The following is a 23,991-nucleotide window of genomic DNA, read 5'->3' on the forward strand; positions in this document are numbered from 1 at the left end:
TGTAGGTGATTGTATGCACACAGCAAGGTCCCCAAAACACCCGAGAAGTGAATGACCAATTTTGTTTGGGGAAATGTTGACCGAGCTAGAACTCCCTACTCTGCTGTTGGCAACAGTAGTCTTCAAATGAATTTAGTTTGGTGCAGTCTCTCTCCGGTTACTAGTGAATGGGCTCCCAGCACAAGTCTGCCAGGTGGAGAAAAGACAAGGGGATAGTAGGAGATGGAAAATCTCAGGCTAATGAGACACGTGTTAATGTGAGCAAATATGGGTGCTGTCAGCGCCACACTAAGTGCAACCACAACATTTGAGACTTATTTACTCTGTCTCAGGATGTGGCTACCTTGATGTTTTGCTGGAACTCAGTAAACAACCTTGCCTGGATGAAATATTAAACTGAAATCGTGTCCGTTCTACTCAGAGAAATGAGAGGGGAGTTCTGGCCTGGCCAATGATACCCCAAACAAAATTGGTCATTCACTTCATGGCTGTTTGTGGGACCTTGCTGAGTTCATATCATCACCTACCAAAAGAATTGGTCACTCAAACCATGACTGTTTGTGGGACACTGCTGTGCGCAATTGGCTGCCACATTTTGCCCACAAAATACACGATCAATCCACTTTCAAATATATTCTGTGAAGCACTTTGAGATGACTCAACGACGTTATAAGCCGCTATATCAAATGTAAAGATTATTATTCTATTATAAAATACACAATTGCAACACTTTACAGTACAGTGCATTTTGTGAAATGGTTTAAGAATGTCCTACGGATGTGAAAGGCGGTATATCAAATGTAAGAGTGATTATTATTTATTGCCCATCCCTGTTTGCCCTGACAAGGTGACAGTGGGGAGGGGGTTGTGGTGGGGGAGAGGGTCTTCTCTTTAATCCCCTTATGGCAAAGGTGGTTCTGCGACACTGGCATAGAGAGTTCCAGGATTATCACTCTGCGACAATTAATGTCCAGTCAGGATTGTGAGTGATGTGAGGGTGATGGTTCCGTGAATAAGATGGCATCTTGTTCTTCTGGATAGTGAAGGTTGCAGGGCTGTGAGGTGCTGTGGAAGTCTGGAATAGAGAAGAGAGGGAGGGGGTGTGTTTGTTGACCAGGACACTGGGAGAAATTCCCTTCTCTTTTCATATAATCCCATAGGATCTTTAACGTTCACCTGAACAGGCACCCGGGACTTCAGTTTAATGTCTGATCTGAAAGATGCCACTTCCGACAATGCACCTCTTCCCCCACCTTCTCTGGCACTGTAATCGAATGTCCGTTTGGACTATGTGATTTCAAGTCCCGATGTGGGGCTTGAACCCACATCGGGAGGTGATGTTCCCATGAATTATGCTCTTCTGGATGGTAGAGGTTGCAGGCCTGTGAGGTGCTGTGGACGCCTGGTTGCCAAGCTGCTGCAGTACATCATTAAATGGTACGGCTCCTGCGGACAGTACCTTGGTGAGGGAAGGAGTGGGTGTTGGCCCGAGTGTCTGGTTGATGATGAAGCGAGCTGATTTTTCTGGCTATTTCTGTTAGTTCCTTGCATATATGGAACCTTTTGGGAAGTTAAGTGGAGTCTTCTTGGAGTTGAATAGGCTCCAAGTTGATGATGGAATGTCATTATGTCAACCCTCCTTGTTTGGTCTCGGCTCTGCAGTCGAGTTCCTGAGCCAGGTAGGTCTGCAGTATTCCAGGACGCTGCTAATGCAGCACAGGCCAGCCTGGCTCACCGGCAGGACTTGGAAGGGCAGACCAGTCACTGGGGGCAGGGAATCTTCCTGTTCAGCTCCTGTTAACCCTGCAAGCCAAGGGCCTAATGGGTAAGGTGGTCTTAGCTGGACAAGGCAACTGGGAGCTTGTCTCAATGGCAAGCTATGCAGTTTTAGCTGGTTAAACTCTAGCTGTTACCTTGACGGACACTGCGGTCCCCAAGTCTTGGCTCTCACCAAAATGTGCTTAAGACTGTCTGGAATAGGGTGAGCAGCGTGCATTGCTCACTTTATTCCAGATGGAGGGAAACGTCCGTTCGTTTTGGCCCAGCTGAGGTCATCTCCAATCAGCTGACTTGGCACAAATCTGGAACATCTTTGTGAGATCTCAACCCCTCTCCCCACTGTCCCCGAGTACAGAATGATCACGAGACAGTTTTGTGCAGCAATTTATGAACCTTCAGCTGAGTCCCTTCAGTACATTAAAAGACATGACCTTAAACTTGAGGAAGGTTGAGTCCTAACCTTAAGACTCTGTATAGGACAGGAAATCCCCCTCCTCCCTGTGTTATATTTACAAGATACAGAAAAGCCCCCTCGTAAAATATAGGCCGTGGAGGAAACCCAGGTCACGAGGACTAAACAACTTCTGCAATTCTGAGCAAATTCTGTGGGAGGTGTAAGCTTGTGCTTGACCGTCCCTATAGGCCATCTGCTTCTTAAAGGGAAGAAACAGACCATCTGCTTCTTAAGATTTTGCATTTGCTCGTTCTCCCCCCCCCCATCTTAAAGGGACTCACACTCCTTGATCCTTAAAGTGACTGCACTCCCCACCCTCGCTCCCTAAAGGGCTCCATGTGTATGTGCCCACCACTCCTTAAAAAGCACCACAAGGCTAATACTCGGGTGCATCTCCCAGCCTCTAAACCGTTAGTGTGTTCAGTAGATGGTAGGTTGAGAAAAAAGCTGCTCCAGAAGTTTTTTTTTTGGTCAGATGGGTGTTGGACATTTGCAGAAACCCATCACCATGTTTGAGTATCCAAACCCAACTGAGCTAAACCATATAGCTTGCCACTGAAAGCACTGTCTGGCGAGCTTCTCGCCTCTTCTCCAACCATCACTATCCTACCCAGTTAGGGCTTTAGCTTACATGGTTACCAGGAGCTGAGTGAGTAGGAACGATCCCTGCTCCCAGTGGCTGGTCTGTTCCCTCTAAATCCTGCCAGTGAGCCAGGCTGGCTAGTCTGTCCTGTCAGCCTGGCTAAGTTGGTAGCACACTGACCTTTGACTCAGAAGATTGTGGGTTCAATCCCCACGTTGAGACTTGGAACCTACATAGTCCTAAACTGACACTCCAATTCTGTGCTGGGGGAGCACTGCATTGTTAAAGGTGCCGTCATTCAGATGAAACGTTAAACCAATGCCCTGTCTGCCTGTTCAGATGGATGCGAAAGGTCTCCTGGTACCCTTTGAAAAGAGAATGGTGTTTCTTCCAGTGTCCTGGCCAACAATCCCCTAAATAAAATTGGTCACTCGTTGGGGCACTGCTGCACGTAAAATTGGTTGCTATGATTTGCCCGCATACAAAAACACACAATGGCTCCAGTTTACAATATATCCTGTGACGTGCTATGGGACGTCCTCCTGTTGTAAAAGGCACTATACCAAATGAAAGAATTTTTTATTTTATCAGTAGTGCCTGGTGCTGCCTGGCTCTGGACCCACCTGGACTACCGAGACCACTACAAAAAGTTTATTCTAGTCCGATAATCCATTGCTAAGCATTTTACCTTGGATTCAGCTCCACTCCCACCTCCTCTCTACCTCCCGCCTCCCTCCTGAAAGGGCTGTGACCAGTCAGTTAGTTGACATCAAACAAGTGCAGATTTGAACCCTCAATAAGTGAACGGCAGGTACCCGGAACACCCTGCAAGCTTCCTGGTGAGCAAACACAGCTCAGTATGAAATGTTGTCACTATCTTCCTGCCCACAGCTGGGACACACCTATTGAATGATGGTTCCACCAATCAGAAATACATAACTTGAGCAGCATCTGCCTTACCTCTTTGCAAACCAATTAAAGTGGACCGCAGCCCTCCCAAGCCCTGCAGACATGAATGTGTTCCTCGTGAATGTAGACTTCCAGCAGCTGTTGCCTCGAGCCTTGGAGTTTCCTCATCAGCTGTTTGACAGCTTTTAGGGTAATGGACTGTAGCGGCTGCGACGTTCCAGACACGTTGATGTTTTTCAAACCAAGTCTAAGCCTTTACAAATCGTTGGTTAGGTCTCAGCTGGAGCATTGTGTCCCAATTCTGAGCGCCGCACTTTACGAAGGATGTCAGGGCTTTGGAGAGGGTTGCAGAGGAGATTTACCAGAATGGTACCAGGGTGAGGGACTTTAATTATGTAGGGAGACTAGAGAAGCTGGGATTGTTCTCATCGGAGTAGAGAAGGTTAAGGGGAGATTTAATAGAGGTGTTCAGAATTATGAGGGGTTTTGGTAGAGTAAACTCTGGCGGGTGGGTTGGTAATCAGAGGACACAGATTTAAGATCATTGGCAAAATAACCAGAGGGGAGAATAGGAAAATCTATTTTTACCCAGAGAATTGTTATAATCTGGAAAGCACTGCCTGAAAGGGTGGCGCAAGCAGATTCGATAGTAGCTTTCAAAAGGGAATTGGATAGGTAACTTGAAAAGGAAATATTTTCGGGGCTATGGGGAAAGAATGGGGGGAGTAGGACAAGTTGGTAGCTTTCAAAGAGCTGGCACAGGCACGATCGGCCAAATGGCCTCCTTCTGTGCTGCCGGATTCTATGATTCTAAGTCCAATGTCGCATATCGAGGCTTAATGACAAACCAGTTCATCGTGTGAATAGGGCCTTTGGCAAACAGACTTGTTTTTTATTGCTGTGAAGCAGCCTCTGGCTCCAGGGTGCTCAATGACAGGAGTATAGGCTGGAGCCCTCCCTCCCTGCATCCACTTCTCCTGTTTTACCACAAACCCACTTTCTATTCCCCATCCTCGTATCTGCGCTCTCTATTCTCCCTTTGCCCGCCCTGATATCCGCGCTCTATCCCCCCACACAGGGAGAATACCTGCTCCCTCCTCCCATTTCCCCCATACTCGTTCCTCTCCCTTCCCTGCCCCCTCAGCATCAGCAGTTCAGCCCCTCACACCACCCCAACTTCGTGGAGTCCTGTAGCTCTGCGGTTAGAGCACTCGCTTTGCAAGCGAGAGACCTGGGTTCGATTCCCGGCAGGTCAGGGCGAAACCTTGGGCAAGTTTCCTTACTCCACACAGAGCCAAATAATAATCCCTCCCAAACCCAAAACAATAATAAATCGGTCATTTCAATCCAGGACTGTTTGTGGGGACACCTCTGTGTGCAGTTGACTGCCGCGTTTCACCCACAAATATACAGTCAATTAATTTTACAGCATATTCTGTGAAGCCCTTTTGAGACGTCGAGAAGAGGTGAAGAGCGCTATGTCAGATGCAAGGATTATTATTATTATTATTATTATCCACTCGCCCACCCTCCTGCTGTGTGTGTGTGTGTGTCACCTTCCTTCCTATCCTTGAAGGGTGGTGGAGTGGGAGGGGAGCGAGAGAGGTGAGGGGGGTCTTCTCTGGGCTGAACTGGCGCTGAGGCGACACGTTTGGCTCAGTGGCAGCACTCTCGCATTCCGAGTCGGAGGGTTGTGGGTTCGGGTCCCCTCCCCAAGCGCTCTTGAGACGCCGTCTGGCGTGGAGGGCGCCGTATGCATCCAAGTTGTCGTTGTTTTGCCACGAACCCCACCTCATCCTTTGGTCCTGGACTGGGGGGGCAGTTTGCAATAGCAACACTGGCCTCGGGGTGGCGCTGTGTGTGTGTGTGTGTGTGTGTGGAGGCTGCAGTGCCGAGGTCCCGCCTCGGGGTGGCGCTGTGTGTGTGTGTGTGTGTGTGTGTGTGTCGAGGCTGCAGTGCCGGGGTCCCGCCTCCGGGTGGCGCTGTGCGCGCGCATGTGGAGGTTGCATTACCGGCGGCGGCGCGGCGCGGCGCTGTCGGTGGAGGGCGGGGGCCGGAAGCGGCCCGCGGGGGCGGCGCTGGTTTGCGGAGTCGGGTCTGGACGCAGCAGCTCGAGCGGAGGCCGCGGCCCGGATCCCTGAAGCTGCAACAGGAGCCATGCGCCGCCCGAGCAGGTAACCCGCACCGTCCCCGCTCCGAGCCCCAGCGGAGAGGACACCGCATCCCGTATCTCCCCCATATCTGCACTCTCTATACCCCCCATATCGGCACTCTCTATAACCCCCCATATCTGCACTCTCTATATACCCCCCATATCTGCACTCTCTATACCCCCCATATCTGCACTCTCTATACCCCCCATATCTGTACTCTCTATACTTCCCCATATCTGCACTCTCTATACCCCCCATATCGGCACTCTCTATACCCCCCATATCTGCACTCTCTATACCCCCCATATCTGCACTCTCTATACCCCCCATATCTGCACTCTCTATACTCCCCCATATCTGCACTCTCTATACTCCCCCATATCTGCACTCTCTATACTCCCCCATATCTGCACTCTCTATACCCCCCATATCTGCACTCTCTATACTCCCCCATATCTGCACTCTCTATACCCCCCATATCTGCACTCTCTATACTCCCCCCATATCTGCACTCTCTATACCCCCCATATCTGCACTCTCTATACCCCCCATATCTGCACTCTCTATACTCCCCCATATCTGCACTCTCTATACCCCCCATATCTGCACTCTCTATACTCCCCCATATCTGCACTCTCTATACTCCCCCATATCTGCACTCTCTATACTCCCCCATATCTGCACTCTCTATACCCCTCATATCTGCACTCTCTATACCCCCCATATCTGCACTCTCTATACCCCCCATATCTGCACTCTCTATACTCCCCCATATCTGCATTCTGTACCACCCCATATCTGCACTCTCTACTCCCCCCATATCTGCACTCTCTATACTCCCCCACATCTGCACTCTCTATACCCCCCCCATATCTGCGCTCTCTATACTCCCCCCATATCTGCACTCTATACCCCCATATCTGCACTCTCTATACTCCCCATATCTGCACTCTCTATACCCCCCATATCTGCACTCTCTATACCCCCCATATCTGCACTCTCTATACCCCCCATATCTGCACTCTCTATACCCCCCATATCTGCACTCTCTATACCCCATATCTGCACCTCCTCCCATATCTGCACTCTCTATACCCCCCATATCTGCACTCTCTATACCCCCCATATCTGCACTCTCAATACTCCCCATATCTGCACTCTCTATACCCCCCATATCTGCACTCTCTATACCCCCCATATCTGCACTCTCTATACTCCCCCATATCTGCACTCTCTATACCCCCCATATCTGCACTCTCTATACTCCCCCATATCTGCACTCGCTATACCCCCCATATCTGCACTCTCTATACCCCCCATATCTGCACTCTCTATACCCCCCATATCTGCACTCTCTATACTCCCCCATATCTGCACTCTATACCACCCATATCTGCACTCTCTACTCCCCCATATCTGCACTCTCTATACCCCCCATATCTGCACTCTCTATACTCCCCCATATCTGCACTCTCTATACCCCCATATCTGCACTCTATACTCTCCCATATCTGCACTCTCTATACTTCCCCATATCTGCACTCTCTATGCCCCCCATATCTGCACTCTCTATACCCCCCATATCTGCACTCTCTATACTCCCCCATATCTGCATTCTGTACCACCCATATCTGCACTCTCTACTCCCCCATATCTGCACTCTCTATACTCCCCCACATCTGCACTCTCTATACCCCCCCCATATCTGCGCTCTCTATACTCCCCCCCCCCCCCATATCTGCACTCTCTATACTCCCCCCCCCCCCATATCTGCACTCTCTATAGCCCCCCGTATCTGCACTCTCTATACTCCCCCCCCCCCCCATATCTGCGCTCTCTATACTCCCCCCCCCCTCCCCATATCTGCACTCTCTATACTCCCCCCCCCCCATATCTGCACTCTCTATACTCCCCCCCCCCATATCTGCGCTCTCTATACGCCCCCCCCCCCATATCTGCACTCTCTATACTCCCCCCCCCCCCCCCATATCTGCGCTCTCTATACTCCCATATCTGCGCTCTCTATACTTCCCCCCCCCCCCCCATATCCGCGCTCTCTATAGCCCCCCATATCTGCGCACTCTCCTCCCTTTATTGAAGGGTATGGGGAAGAGAGGTCAACGGGAAAAACTGACTCCAAGGTGCTCATCAATAAGAACAGGGAGTTTCTCCCAGTGGCCTGGACAACCATCCCCCAAATATGAGTAATTTGCTTCATGGCTGTTCATCACTTGCACTCCATTTCACAGTAATTTCACAGCGACATGATAAGGTGCTACACCAAGTGCAAGGACTCTTGTTACGTTTGGCAACAGAGTTATGTTGGCACGAGCCGAAGAGATTCCACACACTACGCCCTCTTAATAACAACTTATGTAGTTTTCAGCTGGTTAGACTCCAGCAGTACCCCGACTTGGTGTGGTGTGCGGGGGTGGAACCTCTTTGGCTCTCGCCAACCTGTTCCTAATACTCTCTGGAATTAGGTAAGCAGGGCATGTCCTTCCAGAGAGCGCATATTCCATTCCAAGCGCAGGAGTTTGCGCGAGTGGGGAGCACACGCAGAGCTGTTTGGTTTGGACACTCTGATTCAGAACTCCACCCATATCCTCACCTGCTCCATACCTCCATCACCTCAGTCCCCGCCAGGCCCCACTGGCTCACTATTGCACAACTGATCAATTTCAAAATTCTCACACTTGCGTACAAATCAATATCTGTCCAACCAGCTTGTACCCCACTCTACCACACCATCCTTCGCTCAACTGACTCCAGCCTGAAGGGCTCTCTGCAAGTTGTTAAGCTTGATGATGAGTTTCCGCATCTATCAGATGCCCCAAAAATCCCTCTGTCATGTCTGTCTCTGTCCTTTTCCCCCATCCCTCAATGCATATTGATCTCCTTCGTTGCCTGTTGCCCCCCCCCCCAGCCCCTACCTTGGCCATCCGTTTCCCTTCCCCCTCCACCCCTTCTGCCAGCCATCCTCTTTCTCTCTCTCTCTCCCTCCCTCCCGCGAGGCTATTCTTTCCCTCCCTCCATCCGCACTCAAGACCCAGGGAGAAACTCCAATAATGATGCAATATGTTTATCGCTCATCTTGAATATGACAATGAGTCCGTGGGACATGCTCCTGACGTGAAAGACGCTATACAAACGTAATTTTGTAATGCATTGTATAAGGCGTCTATACAACAGCAACAGCTTGCACTTATATAGCACCCTCCACGCAGGATAGCGTCTCAGAGCACTTAACAGTGGCAGAGCCTGACTCTGAGCCAGGTGGGAAGGTGACCGTAAGCATGATCGTAAAGGAAGGTTTTCAGGCGGGGCTTGAAAGAGGGGAGAGAGGGGACCAAGCTGGAGGGATTAATGGAGAGCGTTCCAGAGTTTCAGTGTATAGTGGCTGAATGCGTGACCTCCAATGGTGGTGCGGAGGGTGCGAGGGACAGGCAGCAGGCCACTGCCAGTCGACCAGAGGCACCGGGTAGTGGATTGGGGAATGAGGAGGTCGTAGAGGTAGGGAGGTGCCATGAAGTGAATGGATGTGAACACGAGAGTGAGGATCTTGAAGTCGATCCGTTCGGTGATGGAGTGCCAGTGGAGCCTGGCCAGAGCTGATGAGAAGTGGGTACAGAGTTTGGTCCGGGTAAGTATGTGGGCAGCAGAGCTCTGAATGAGTTTTGAATAGTGGAGCTGGGGAGACCGGCGAGGAATACGTTTGAGTAATCCAAGTGGGAGATCGTAAACGCATGCTCCGGCTGCATTTGGGGGTGAGGTATGGTTGGAGGTGGAGGAAGGTATCCTGGTCAGGGACTGGATTTGGAGGAGGAAGGACAGCTTCCAAGTGTAAGGACTATTATTATTATTAATCCATCTCTAACTGAACCAGTTCCTTTGTATCCACCTGAGAGCCTAATTGCTGGAAGGGTTAACTAAACTGCCGTGAGGTGTAATGCTTGTAGGCTTTGCCAGAATCCTGTTCGTGTCCAACCCAATGTCCTGGGTTTGCTCCTACCTGGCTGCCCCACCCCAAGTTGTTGCGTGTGTCCTTGTTTGCTCAGTGGAACATAGGTACAAAATCTCATCAGAGTTTGCTTATGTACACAGGATAGGGCTGCGAGAAGCCATCTGCAAACATTTTTTTTTTTGGCGAGTGGTTTGGGGTTAGTTGGAGCATTGGGAGCAGCGTTAGCGGGAGGCTGATTCTTTTTCATACCCTCTTGTGCGCATGCGCACGCACTCGCAAACACCACACACACACGCTCACACAGGTCTCGATTGCCTGCACTCCTCTGAGCATAAAGTTGTGGGCTTAACCCCCACCCCCTCCTGCAGAAACTGGCTGCATGTGCGTGTCCATTCATAGATGCATTTCTTGCCTACAAATACAGAGTTACTAGACTTGACTGTAAACCATAATAATAATAGTAATCCTTTCGTTTGATATGGCGTCTTATCATGTCTTAAGTGTTTCAAGACTTTTGATGTGAAAAATGCTGTCAGATGTATTGATTGTTCTTGCACACAAGCAAAAATAAAAGCACATCCTCCCCCACCACAAACCGAGGAATGGTTGTAGTGAGTTTTTGGGGTGTAGTGGCTGAAAGCGCGACCTCCGATGGTGGGGTGGAGAAAGCGAGAGACGAGCAGGAGGCCGGTGCCAGTCGAGCGGAGGCGCCGGGCCGTGGATTGGGGAGTGAGGAGGTCGGAGAGGTAAGCGCTCCCGGTAACGCTACCTGCGCTCTCTCTCACTCCCGGGACATGACTATGCTCGCGCTCTCTCTTTTGCTCCCAGTAACGCTGAACTCTTTTTCAGGCTTGTGCTGCTGGGGTCAGTGCTGATGACACCGATCACCGCTTCCGAGCCGGGGCTGGTGCCTGAGCACCAGGACATCTGGGCCGACTTCTGGCTGATTCGCTTCCTCGTGAACCTTTCCGGTTACGCAACTATCATCCTTCCTGGCTACCTGCTCCTGCAATACTTCCGGAGGAAAAACTACCTGGAAACGGGTGAGTGTCTGTGCGGGAGAATCTGAGATTGGTTGAGAATTGATACAGACTCTGCCCTGAGTTACTGATCTCAGGCTGCGTCACAGTCGGAGTTCTCGCCAGCCTGAGTCGCCCCCCACTGGAGCGGGGAGTGGAGGGGAAGCGAAATCAGCTGGACTTGTTGGTCCATGTTGCTGTCCAGAGACCCTTTGCTTCATTTTTAGGTGAGGACAGGATTGATGCTATGATGCCCCAATGGTCAACACACCCTGTCAACACCCACCAACTGGACCTACATGATAATAATAATAGTAATCTTGGCATTTGCTGTAGCCCCTTATCACGCCGTTGAGATGTCTCAAAGTGCTTCACAGTATATCCACTACCGTTTGTGGGACACTGCTGTGCGCAATTTGCTGCCGCGTTTTGCCCACAAAATATACCGTCATTCCACTTTACAGTATATTCTGTGAAGCGCTTTGAGACGTCTCAATGATGTGATAAGGCGCTATATCAAATGCAAGGATTATTATATTATTATACACGAGTTGCAGACAGGTTTGCTGATGTGTGCTGATGTATTTTGCCTTACCTTCCCTTTCCCCTCCATGGTGTGTGATTCCAGGTCACGGCCCCTGCTTCCCCATCATTAAAGCCTGTGTGTTTGGGAACGACCCGAAGCCCGGCTTCCAGGAAGATGTGTCTGTGGTGTCCCGAATCGAGGAGACACCATCTTCCTCCACTAAACAAGCCTTGAAGTTGCTGGCGTGTGTGGTGGGGCTGCAGGTAGCGTATGGCCTTTCAGACATTTTCCTGTACATTACGCTTTATGCAGAGATTTCCAAAGAATGTCCCTCATGGAAACAGGCCCCTCAGTCCAACCAGCCTGTGCCGGTGTTTATATTCCACATGAGTTTTCACTGATTCCTTACTCCCTCCCACCCCCTTCTAGTCTCCTCTTCCTCATGTGAGGGTCCAGCTTCCTCTTGAACGCATCTACTCTAACGATTTGAGGTGGCGAGTTTCACAATCTCACTACCCTCTGTGTGAAGTAGTTCCTCCTAAATTCTCTTTTAGATCACTCCTAGTTACTATCTCTTACAAGTGTCCTCTGGTTACAGACTTTCCACTCCAGATGGTGATGGAATCACAGAATGTTAACACACAGAAATGAGTCTTTCGGCCCAGAGTATTCCCATCAACTCTTGTGTAAAGACTTTTTTCTAATTATCCCTTTTGTTCCTATTGTCTTCAGGGAAAGAGCAGAGAGAATGGGGTTGGAGTTGGTGGCTCCACTGAGCGAGTTGGCACGAGCAGGGGAATGAGGAACTAGCACCAGGACATGATGGGGAGGATGATGAACTGTGTTGTGATTTTTTCATGCTTCTATGAAAGCTGACACTAGATTCTTTTGAGCCATGGAGCAGCCCAGATTCCACTGATGTGTACGATAGGTGGTAGGGATCAGGGGGGAGAGAGAACGTAAGAATCTCAGGACAAGTACGCAGAGTCGTTCTCACACTTATCCCTTCCCACAGATGTCCTACCTGACGTGGGGGGTCCTGCAGGAGCGAGTCATGACCAGAAGCTACGGCAAGACGGAGACCGAGCCGGGAGAGAAGTTCCACGACTCTCAGTTCCTGGTCTTCATGAACCGAATCCTAGCCTTCACGGTGGCGGGGGTTTACTGCGCGCTGACCAAACAGCCGCGGCACGGTGCCCCCATGTACAAGTACTCATTTGCTTCGCTCTCCAATGTGATGAGCAGCTGGTGTCAGTACGAGGCCCTGAAGTACATCAGCTTCCCTACCCAGGTGCTGGCCAAGGCCTCCAAGGTCATCCCCGTCATGCTGATGGGCAAGGTGGTGTCACGCAAGAGCTATGAGTATTGGGAATACCTGACGGCCATGCTGATCTCCTTGGGCGTCAGCATGTTCCTCCTCGCCCGCGGAGAAAGCAAGAACTCCTCCACCGTCACCACCTTCTCTGGGGTGGTCATCCTGACCGGCTACATCCTCTTCGACAGCTTCACCTCCAACTGGCAGGATGCCCTCTTCAAGCACAAGATGTCCTCGGTGCAGATGATGTTCGGGGTGAACCTCTTTTCCTGTCTCCTGACGCTGGGTTCACTGCTGGAACAGGGAGCACTGCTGGAGTCTGTGAGCTTCATGGCCCGGCACTCGGAGTTCGCCTGCCACGCGGCCCTGCTCTCGGTCTGCTCTGCCTTCGGCCAGCTTTTCATCTTCTACACCATCGGCCAGTTCGGTGCGGCCGTCTTCACCATCATCATGACCCTGCGCCAGGCGCTGGCCATCCTGCTCTCCTGCCTCATCTACGGCCACTCCATCACCAAAGTGGGGGTTCTGGGCGTTACCATCGTCTTCGTGGCGCTCTTTCTGCGCGTCTACGCCCGGAGCCGAGTGAAGAAGCGGCCAGGAGGCGCAATGCAGAATCCTGTGCAGAAAGTGTGATCGATCGGTCTTTTGGATCCTCCGAATCTCGCTGCACAGTTTTTTTTATATATAACTCATTTAGCCTCTTGACTGTTTTTTTACACCCACGTACATACGCCCACACACGTGTAAATATATATAATGTACATTATGAAAGGGAGTTTGCAGCTTGGGAGAGCAGTTGGATTAACAGAGGGAATGGGCGATGCAGGGAATCATTCTGCATGGCCTTTGACAACCCTCTCCCCCCCAAACAGCACCCCCCCCCACACTCAGCAACAACAACTTGCATTTTTAAAGCATTATAAAGCGCCCTTCACACAGGGCAGCATCTTGGAGTGTTTAACATTGGCCAGTTCCACTCCACATTGGGTTGAGCTAATTGCATTCAAAGTTGCAATTGCACTTTATATAGCGAAATCTCGCGTAGGTGGGAGAACGCACTGATACAATAGGTCCAATGGCCTCCCAATGTGTCACGTTTCTATCGTCCTAGATCTCCCTGGTTGAGGAGGAGGAATAGGAGGGAAGGAGAGGAGAGAATCAGCTATATTTTTCTCTGGCTCAAACACTACTGTTCTTATGGAGGCGCTGGGTGATGCAGTGGGTCAGCCTTTGCTCTTTATTGTGATAAAGTGGTAAATACCCTCCTCTTTGACTGCACCTTTGATGCACCCAACTGCACCCAACCCCCAGCTCGGGTTCAAATCCCTGACTGTCCAGTGCCTTGGGACGTCCTCCCGATGTGAAAGGCGCTATTTAAATGTAATTTGTTTTTGATGGTCCAGCGCAGGTAGAGGAAGTAAAAATCTCTCTTTCTCTGTCTATGTCTCTCTGTTTCTGTCTGATGTGGCACCATGAAGGTGGGGGTCAGAGGCTGGCTTTTCACCTCTGGAACCTAGGTACAAACCAGACCCCACATAGGAGAAGGTTAAGGTCTCTCTCCCTGTAGGGGAAACTGGATATGAGTGTGTCTCTTGGCCACTTGGTCCAGAACTAACATTTAGCCTGGGCTCTACTGTTTTTGACTGCTAATTGGAATTGGGGGAATAATAAGGATATGCAGGTCTACCTGCTTTTAAATCACTAACTTAGTTCTGGTCTAGAGAGGGGGTAATGCGGCTGTAGGGGGATACTGTTCTGTCTTCAGTCCAGAATGACTTCCAATAAACTATTTAAAAACACAAGCACTTTTATAATGAGGTTTTTGCTTTTTTTGTCGACTCCACTGTGATTTGAATCACAGCACAGAAACAGACTATTCAGCCCATCGAGTCTGCTCTTCACATGAGACAGGTGTGCTGTCTGATCCCAGTCGTCAACAGAGGACAGCCTGTCTCGCCTCTTGAGACAGAAAGTTGTGGGTTCAAACCATTCCCATTAAGGTCCTGTCTGTTTATCCAGATGGATGTTAAGATTTCATGGCACTACTCGAACAGAGGAAGCAAGAAGTTTCTCCTAGTGTCCTGGACAACAATCTTTCAAATAAAAATTGGTCATTCACTTCATTGGCTGTTTGTAGGATATTGCTGTGTGCAAAGTGGCTGCTGCATTCCCTACAAAATATATAGTCAGATCATACTGCAGTCACAGTAATTCCTGTGAAACAGACATCCCCATGACACAATAAGGTGCTATATCCCTTGCAAGAATTATTATACTTGTGAAAACTCTTAATTCAGTCTCAATCCAGACGACTATCAAAAGAATCTGAAAGATTAGTCAATCGGAGGAACAAATTTAAGTTCATCAGAAGTAATTGCAAACAGGAACGCTTTCTGGTGATAATCCTTCAAAAAATTTGGTCACTCAATCCACGGCTGTTTGTGGGACACCACCCTGCGCAATTGGCTTCCGTGTTTCACCCACAAAATATCCAGTCAATTCATTTTACAGTGGGAGCATGTGGGAGTTCATGGAGAGCAGCCTGAGCCCGGGCAGCTACATCTGCAGCAAGTGTCTGCAACTAAGGAAACTTCAGCTCAGAGTTGCTGAGCTGAAATCTGAAGGTGCAGACATTGCGCAGCATTAGGGAAGAGAAGAGCTACCTGGATATTTTGATCCAGGAAACTCACTCCCCTGAGGCTTAGTAGGTGTACAGATCTTGTCAGTGGTCAGGGACAGGATGGCGTGACTGACAGTCAGGCAGGTAAGGGGACCCCAGAGGGAGGGGTGGAGGAGCCTCTGGCTTTAACCTTGTCCAACAGGTATGAGGTACTTGCAACTTGTGTGGGTAAAGAAGCCTGTAGGGAGGATGGGCAAACTGACCACAGCACCTCTGTACAGGAGGCCACACAAGTGGGGGGGAGCAAAAAGGAATGTGGTTGTGATAGGAGATGATACAGTCAGGAGGACAGATACTGTTCTCTGCAGCCGCAACCAGGAGTCACGAAGGCTGTAGTGCCTTCTTGGTGCCAAGGTTGGAGAAGAACTTGGAGCAGGAGGGGGAGGATCCAATTGTGATCCACGTAGGAACCAACAACATAGATAGTAGTAGTAATGATGATCTGGTGAGGGAGTTTAAAGAGCTAGGGATGAAATTAAAAAGCAGAACCTCTAAGGTAATAATCTCAGGATTACTACCTGAGCCATGCACAAATTGATATAGGGACCAGCAAGCAGATTAAAGGAATTAAACGTGTGGCTGAAGGAATAATGCGGGAGGCCACTGGGACCAGAGTTAGGGAAAGAGGGAGCTCTTTGATCGGGATGGGCTCCACTTAAATTGGGCTGGGACCAGTGTCCTGGCAAAATGAATAACTAGGGAGGTAGATAGAGCTTTAAACTAATAAGAGGGGGAGGGAGGGTTACAGTTAAATGTAAACTCACAAAATATATAAGAAAAGTCAAGGCTGTAGAGCAGAGTAGTGACTTGGGAGATGAAGAACAGAGTGTGTCAAGTAGGGACAAAGAGTTTAACAAAGAAAAAAGGACACTAATGATAGGTGAAATAGTAAAAAGTTAAAATTAAAGGCGCTATATCTGAATGCGCAAAGCATTCGTAACAAGATAAATGAATTAATGGCACAAATAGAGATAAACGGGTACGATTTAGTAGCCATTACTGAGACACAGTTACAGGGAGGCCATGGTTGGGAGCTAAACATTCCAGGGTACCTGACTATAGGAAAGATAGGCAATATGGAAAACGGGGTGGGGGGTGGGGGGATAGCCCTGTTAATAAAGGATGAGATAAAACCAGTGGAGAGGAAGGATCTTAAGTCAGAAGATCAGGATTTAGGGTCAGTATAGCGAGAGTTAAGAAACAACAAGGGGCAGAAGTCACAAGTTGGAGTAGTTTATAGATCCCCGGAACAGTAGTTACAGTATTGAGCAGAATATTAATCAGGAAATTAGAGGAGAATGTAACAATGGTAGGACAATAATAATGGGTGATTTTAATTTTCTTATAAACTGGGAAAAACAAATTGGCAAAAGTAAATTAGAGGATGAGTTTATGGAATGCATTAGAGATAGTTTTCTAGAACAGTATGTTAAGGAACCAACCAGAAAATAGGCTGTCCTAGATCTTGCGTTATGTAACAAAGTAGGGCTGATCAGTAATCTTGAAGTTATGGCTCCTCTAGGGCAGGATGACCATAATATGATGAAATTTAATATTAAGTTTGAGAGTGATGTAGTTAAGTCCAAAACAAGGGTCTTAAACTTAAATAAAGCCAACTTTGCAGGTATGAGGGACGATTTGTCTAAAATAGACTGGGAAAGTAGATTAAAAGATATGACGGTAGACAAGCAATGGCAAACGTTCAAAGATATATTAGATAATTCTATTTAAGAAGGGTGGGAGAAGAAAAATGGGGAACAATAGATCAATTAGCCTGACATTGGTGGTAGGGAAAACTCTAGAGTCTATAATTAGGGACGTCGTCATGGGGCACTTAGAAAGTCATAATATCATTAGGCAGAGTCAACACGGTTTTATGAAAGGGAAATCGTGTTTAACAAATCTTTTAAAGTTTTTTGACGATGTAACTAACAGGTTAGATGGGAGGGAACCAGTGGATATAGTGTATTTGGATTTTCAGAAGGCATTCGACAAGGTGCCACATAAGAGGTTGTTACATCAGATTAGGGCTCATGGAATTAAGGGTAATATATTAGCACGGATTGAAGAGTGGTTAAACAGGCAGAAAACAGAGAGTAGGAATAAATGGGTCCTTCTCAGATTGGCAGGTTGTGACGAGTGGAGTACCACAAGAATCAGTGCTTGGACCTCAACTGTTTACAGTCTACATCAATGACTTAGATGAGGAAATAGAGATTAATGTATCTAAATTTGCGTACGATACAAAGCTCGGTGGGAAAGTAAGCTGTGAGAAGGACAAAAGGAGGATGCAAAGGGATATAGGACAGGTTAAGTGAGTGGGTAAGAAGGTGGCAGATAGAGTATAATGTGGGGAAGTGTGAAGTTATTCACATAGGTAGAAAAAATAGAAAAGCAAATTCTTTTCTAGAGGGGGAGAGACTTGATAGTGTTAGTATTCAGAGGGATTTAGGTGTCCTTGTACACCAATCACAGAAAGTTAGTATACAGGTACAGCAAGCAATTAGAAAGGCTAATAGCATGTTAACGTTTATTGCAAAGGGGTTAGAGTACAAGAGTAGGGAGTAGGGGGTGCAATATAGGTTCACTAGATTGGTTCCTGGGATGAGGGGGTTGACCTACGAGGAGAGGTTGAGTGGACTAGGCCTATATTCTCTAGAATATAGAAGAATTAGAGATGATCTTATAGAAACCTATAAGATGCTTAAGCGTCTTGACAGGATAGATAGTGTGAGAGTGTTTCCCCTGGTTGGAGAATCAAAAACTCGGGGTCATAGTCTCAGGATTGAAGGTCAGCCTTTTTGAACTGAGTTGAGAAAACATTTCTTCACTCAGAGGGTAGTGAATTTATGGAATTCTCTACCCCAGAAGGCCGTGGATGCTCAGTCGTTGAACATATTCAAGACTGAGATCGATAGATTTTTAAAACCTAAAGGGATTAAGGGATATGGGGATAGGGCAGGTAAATCGATTTAGGTTAGAAGATCAACCATGATCTGTGAAGCCTTTAGCTCAGTGGGTGGAGTCCTGTAGCTCAGCGGTTAGATTACTCGCCTTGCAAGCGAGACACCTGGGTTCAATTCCAGGCAGGGCAAAAGTTTCCTTACTCCACACGCCTCATAATAATCCCTCCAAAACCAAACAATAATAAATGGGTCATTTTCAATCCTCGACTGTTTGTGGGACACCGTGGGACACATCAAATGTAATTGCCTGCCATGTTTTGCCCACAAATATACAGTCAATTCACTTTATAGCATATTCTGTGAAGCGCTTTGAGACGTCTAGAAGACGTGAAAAACGCTATATCAAATGCAAGGATTATTATAATAATATAATATATAATAATTATTATATAATTATCTACCCAAACTGGTGTGGACAAATGCAGATGGGAGCTAGCTTTAATGTCTCACCCAAAATGTTGTGTACTCCCTCCCCGCACCGGGGTGTTAGCCTTGGTTAGAAGTTTAAATAAATTGAATTTTAAATTAGAAAATGAAATTGCAATGCACAGTTTCAAAGCAGCTACATTTAGCACAGAGCAGAACAGGAAAAACAGTGAATTCTCTACCAGGAGCACGTGGAGCAGATAATTGCCTCCACCACCACCCCCTCAAAAAAACCTTTGAGACTGGTGTGAGCTCAGGCACTGCCTCCCATCCTCCTATATTTGTTACACAAGGAACGCTTTTCATTGTAGCAGAAGTCTGGGAAAAGTTCCCAGCCTCAAGGACATGGTCTCAGTCAGGATCCTGGACTGTGAGACTCTGTACCATTCTCAAAGGCGCTTTGTCCTCACTTGCTGCTGTGTGCTGGCAGTATTCAAGCATTCCTACCACCTCCTTCCCCTGACTCTCCAGCCCCAACCTCTTGCACTGACTCACTGCCACGTGGTTTGTGGTTGCCAAACATTGAAACATATATTTTATTAAATATATTTGTAAAAATATTAACAGTCTCAATCCACGACTGTTGGTGAGACACTGCTGTGTCAATTGCTGCCGCATTTTGGCCACAAAATATGCTTTACAGTACATTCTTCGAGACGTAATAAGGCGTTATATCAAATGCAAGGATCATTATTATTAAGGTCCTTGGCTACTTGTGCCAGGTTTAAATCTTTGCTCTGATGAGTTACAGATATCTCAGCCGGAACAGCAGTTTGGGTTTTGATGATCGTAATGCAGAACCTTCTGGAGGGTTGGGTGTGTGTGTGTGTGTGTGTGTTCATCAAATGATTGGATTGAAGCTGCAAAGCCCCTGTGGCTGAATACTCTGCAGACACTTGCTGTTTGTGCTCACACACAAAGGAAAGGCTTGGGGCGAGGCGAGGCACCAAAAGGTGTATCGAGGACCGATTCCCCAAGGCGAGCTTGAAATGAAAACAGTGTGCAGTGAGTGGAGCGGGCAGGGTGGGGAAAGAGAATAAGATTGCCTTGTTTTGTAACCATGACAATCTCAGCCGTGTATGTATCAGGCTTTGTGTACATGCTCCCGAGTTCCTGGATCAAGTTTCAGCCTCACCTCTGTCAGCAGACTCCTGACTCCAGCACTGCACACAGCTGGCACGTCCTCAATGTAAGCAGTGTATCTGCGCAAACTCTGTGTACCCCCCCAACCCGCAGCACAACCCCAGACCCACAGTCTATCTCTCTAACCTCAGGACAAGTGACAGAAAGACCGGATTATATATAGCACATACAACTTGGATGCCTTTGAAAACAAGTAAAAGTTAAGCAGTGTGGGGTAAAAATTGGAAAATCATATCAGTAAAACAGTAATACGACAATAATAATCCTTACATTTGATGGTAAGGCTAATGAGTGCTGATGATCAGTGCCGTATCGAGTGTCCAAATTTTTTTTAAGGGATTATTACCCCCGGAAAGCGATCTGCCAATTGACTAACTTACTGCTAGGTTCTTTACTTACTGCTTGGTAAACAACAAGGTGCAATTATGCAGCGCCCTGTATTTTGTGGGCGAAGTGAAGGCAGGAGTATGAGGCTATTTACATGAAGGTAGGGAAAGAGACTGCAGGGGATTACAAAGGGGTTGATGTAGCTGTTGCTGTTAATTTGCTGTTTAGCATACATAGTGTAATTGTCGTAAGCCGCGTGGCAACCATTTTAAGTGCAGCAAGGTCCCAAACAGTTAAATAATAATAATAATCCTTGCATTTGATATAGCGCTTTTCACGTCGGGAGGACATCCCAAAGCGCTTCACAGAATATACTGTAAAGTGAATTGACTGTATATTTGTGGGCGAACGCGGCAGCCAATTGCGCACAGCAATGTCCCACAAACAGTCGTAGATTGAAAATGACCAATTTAATTACTGGTTTTGTTTTTTGTAGGGATTATTATTAGGCTCTGTGTGGAGTAAGGAAACTTGCCCAAGGTTTCGCCCTCTGCCTGGAATTGAACTCAGGTCTCTCACTTGCAAAGCGAGTGCTCTAACCACTGAGCTACAGGACTCCACAAATGATTATACAATGATTGATCAATTTAACTGACCAGAGCACTGGGAGACTTTCTTCTTTTCACGTAGTGTCACGGGACCTTTTAACGTGTACAGCACACAACAGATAAAAGGGAACTCAAGTAGAGAATCCCAAGCTGCATGTCGTTTGTGTTAAATTTGTTCAGACTGTATCTAGTGTTTGAAGATCCCTTAGTTTTGCCCACCCCTTTGTGATCGCCTCCAGTTTCTTTCTCTAGCTTCAGGTACACAGCCCCATTCTCTTGCCTTCACTTCGCCATAAAATACACAGTCAATCTACTTTCCAATATGTTCTGTGAAGCGCTTTGAGACTTCTCAATAACATAAGGCATTAAATCAAATGCAAAGATAATAATAATAATAATAATCCTTGCATTTGATATAGCGTTTTTCACATCGGGAGGACGTCCCAAAGCGCTTTACGGAACACACTGTAAAGTGAATTGACTGTATACTTGTGGGCGAACGCGGCAGCCAATTGCGCACAGCAATGTCCCACAAACAGTCGTAGATTGAAAATGATTGTTGTTTTTGGTTTTGGAGGGATTATTGTTAGGTATGTGGAGTAAGGAAACTTGCCCAAGGTTTCGCCCTGCGTGGAATTGAACTCAGGTCTCTCGCTTGCAAAGCGAGTGCTCTAACCTCTGAGCTACAGGACTCCACATTATTATTATAACATTATTATTATTACATAGTCTCATTCTCCTGTCTATTCCCTGCATTCTTCCATCTCTGGTCTACCGATTATTCCCTAGTCCCTCCTATTAATTAGTTCATCCCTCACTTGAAACACTTGCCCCAAATTCCTTCTCTTTATTCTTTCGGATACATCTTCAAATTGCCGCCCACTCAGTGATTCCCTGCTGTGTACTGTACATCAAAGACATTTATCTGACATGAAAGGTGCCATCAAAGTAGACACGAATCTGGTATTTGATGTAGCATCCTATCGCCATCCTGTGGGACGAGTGGGTAGTCCAGCATGTCCGTTCTCAATTTCAGGCTGCATCTTGAACGTCTCTTCCAGTGCACAGCACCCTGGAAATCCAGAATTTAATTCTGTGCGAAAAGAACTGACAAGTACTGGTTGTTTCCACGGTTTTGCGTCCCAATCACACTCTTGTGTCTTTGATAAGGGGAGAGAGACATGGACTGTCCTTGGGAAAGAACCCAATCTTGAAACCGGTTCAGACTGGGCATCGAACAAAGAAAGCAATTGCGAGTTGGGAGCTTTGTGGATCAAAATGGAAGCTGACAATAAGTTTGAGCTGTGGCTGCGAGATAAACAGAAAGTGTCTGTTTAAATGCCATCTGAAAGGAACTGCTGAACTCCCCCAAAGAAAAGGTCAATACTTGATTTATCTGACGTGGTCACTGCTTTCCCTAATAAATATTAATAATCCTTGCATTTGATATAGCGCTTTTCATGTCTTCTCGACGTTTCAAAGCGCTTTACAGAATAGACTGTAAAGTGAATTGACCGTATATTTGTGGGCGAAACGCAGCAGCCAATTGTGCGCAGGCAGTATCCCACAAGCAGTCATGGATTGAAAATGACCAATTTATTATTGTTTTTTGTTTTGGAGGGATTATTATTAGGCGTGTGGAGTAAGGAAACTTGCCCAAGGTTTCGCCCTGTCTGGAATTGAACCCAGGTGTCTCGCTTGCCAGGCAAGTGCTCTAACCACTGAGCTACAGGACTCCACAAATAATTACATGACAATCTGATTAATAAATTGTAATTGATTATAACCCTTTTGTGCTAACACTGAGGAGTCCTGTAGCATACTGGCACTCGTATCGCAAGCGAGGACCCCAATTCATTTCCTGGTCAGAGCAAAACCTTTAGGCAAGGTTCCTTGGAACCTGGTTGTTAAGTCAATTGGCAGATCATTTTCCAGGGGCAACTATCCCTCAACAAAATCTGATGATTCAATCCATAACTGCTGTGCACAATTGGCTGCTGCATTTAATCCACAAAATATAGTCAATTCTCTTCAGTATATTCTGTGATGCATTTTGAGACATCTCAACAATGTGATAGGGCACAACATGAAATGCAAGGATTATTTATTGGTGTCCCTGGTATAAATCCCTAAACAGAGCAAAACTCACTCTGCAGGGTCCCATCCAGTACAGGGTATGGAGGTGTCCATACAGGGGAACCCAGTTATAACTTCTGGTGTCACACAGCCTTGTTATAGCATTGGTATCTCTATGGATGGACCCACATTAGCCAGAAGCCATGCACCCGGGTTTTGGTGCAACCAACAGAAGGCAACTCCTGCATGTTGTTTGTGCCATTGCCATCACTTTGCAAAGAATGTCAATATTTTCCATTAGCACCAACCAGACAACCCAGAAATGAACCACCCATACTTCACTTATTTATTAAACAGCTTCTGAGACATTGTATTGCAACAGGTTTGCAGCCTATCAGGGCCTTAAAAAATATTATTTTCATTTCTTTCCACCCTGATGTGGGAGCTGGGCAAATTACCTATAAGACACTGGACAGAGACTCACTTCAGCAGGAGTCTAGGCTGTTAATGTCCTGGGCTCAATGCAAGATCCCAGACTTGCATTCATTATGTGAGTATGGATGCAAGACTGGAGTAATAGATTGAATCAGCAGTAAAGAGGCAACCAGAATACCCATCAGAAAAATATCCACAGCTCCAAGACCATCTCTAGCGCTCTTGCGTCTGGTAACGCGCGAGTTATAAGGAAACTGTCCCACTCCGATGGTGTCAGTTCCCAGTTCCTTTCCAGCAAATAGAAACTGCGGTTCTGTAACATAGTGGTTAGAGCACTCGCCTCATAAGCGGGAGACCTGGGTTCGATTCCCAGCAGTGCGAAACCTTGGGCAAGTTTGCTTGCTCCACATGTCTGATAATAATCCCTCAAGATAAAAAAAACAGTAATAAATTGGTCACTGTTTGTGGGACACTGCTGTGCAATTGGCTGCCGTGTTTTGCCCACAAATAGTCAATTCACTTTACAATATATTCTGTGAAGTGCTTTCAGATGTGAAAAGCGCTATATCAAATGCAAGGATTATTAGTATTTATTTTCATGAAGTTCATTCACCCAAATCACCTACAA

General features: G+C 47.3%; 1 protein-coding gene across 1 annotated transcript; it reads left to right on the forward strand.

Annotated features, from left to right (window-relative positions):
• Nucleotides 1-5,797: 5,797 nt before the first annotated feature.
• On the forward strand, nucleotides 5,798-14,504 carry slc35b2 (solute carrier family 35 member B2). The gene is made up of 4 exons (XM_042333573.1): nucleotides 5,798-5,899; nucleotides 10,692-10,885; nucleotides 11,490-11,650; nucleotides 12,403-14,504. The coding sequence occupies exons 1-4, from the start codon at nucleotides 5,883-5,885 to the stop codon at nucleotides 13,333-13,335; spliced, it is 1,305 nt and encodes a 434-aa protein (XP_042189507.1). The 5' UTR covers nucleotides 5,798-5,882; the 3' UTR covers nucleotides 13,336-14,504.
• The last annotated feature ends 9,487 nt before the right edge of the window (nucleotides 14,505-23,991 follow it).

Source organism: Callorhinchus milii, unplaced genomic scaffold, assembly GCF_018977255.1.
Source record: "Callorhinchus milii isolate IMCB2004 unplaced genomic scaffold, IMCB_Cmil_1.0 Scaffold3, whole genome shotgun sequence".
Lineage (NCBI taxonomy): Eukaryota > Metazoa > Chordata > Chondrichthyes > Chimaeriformes > Callorhinchidae > Callorhinchus > Callorhinchus milii.

Bases quoted from the DNA above. Each gene is read 5' to 3' on its own strand.
- slc35b2 (XM_042333573.1), top strand. The intron at 10,886-11,489 runs GTGAGTGTCTGT...GTGTGATTCCAG, and splicing joins GAAAAACTACCTGGAAACGG to GTCACGGCCCCTGCTTCCCC. The intron at 11,651-12,402 runs GTAGCGTATGGC...CCCTTCCCACAG, and splicing joins CGTGTGTGGTGGGGCTGCAG to ATGTCCTACCTGACGTGGGG.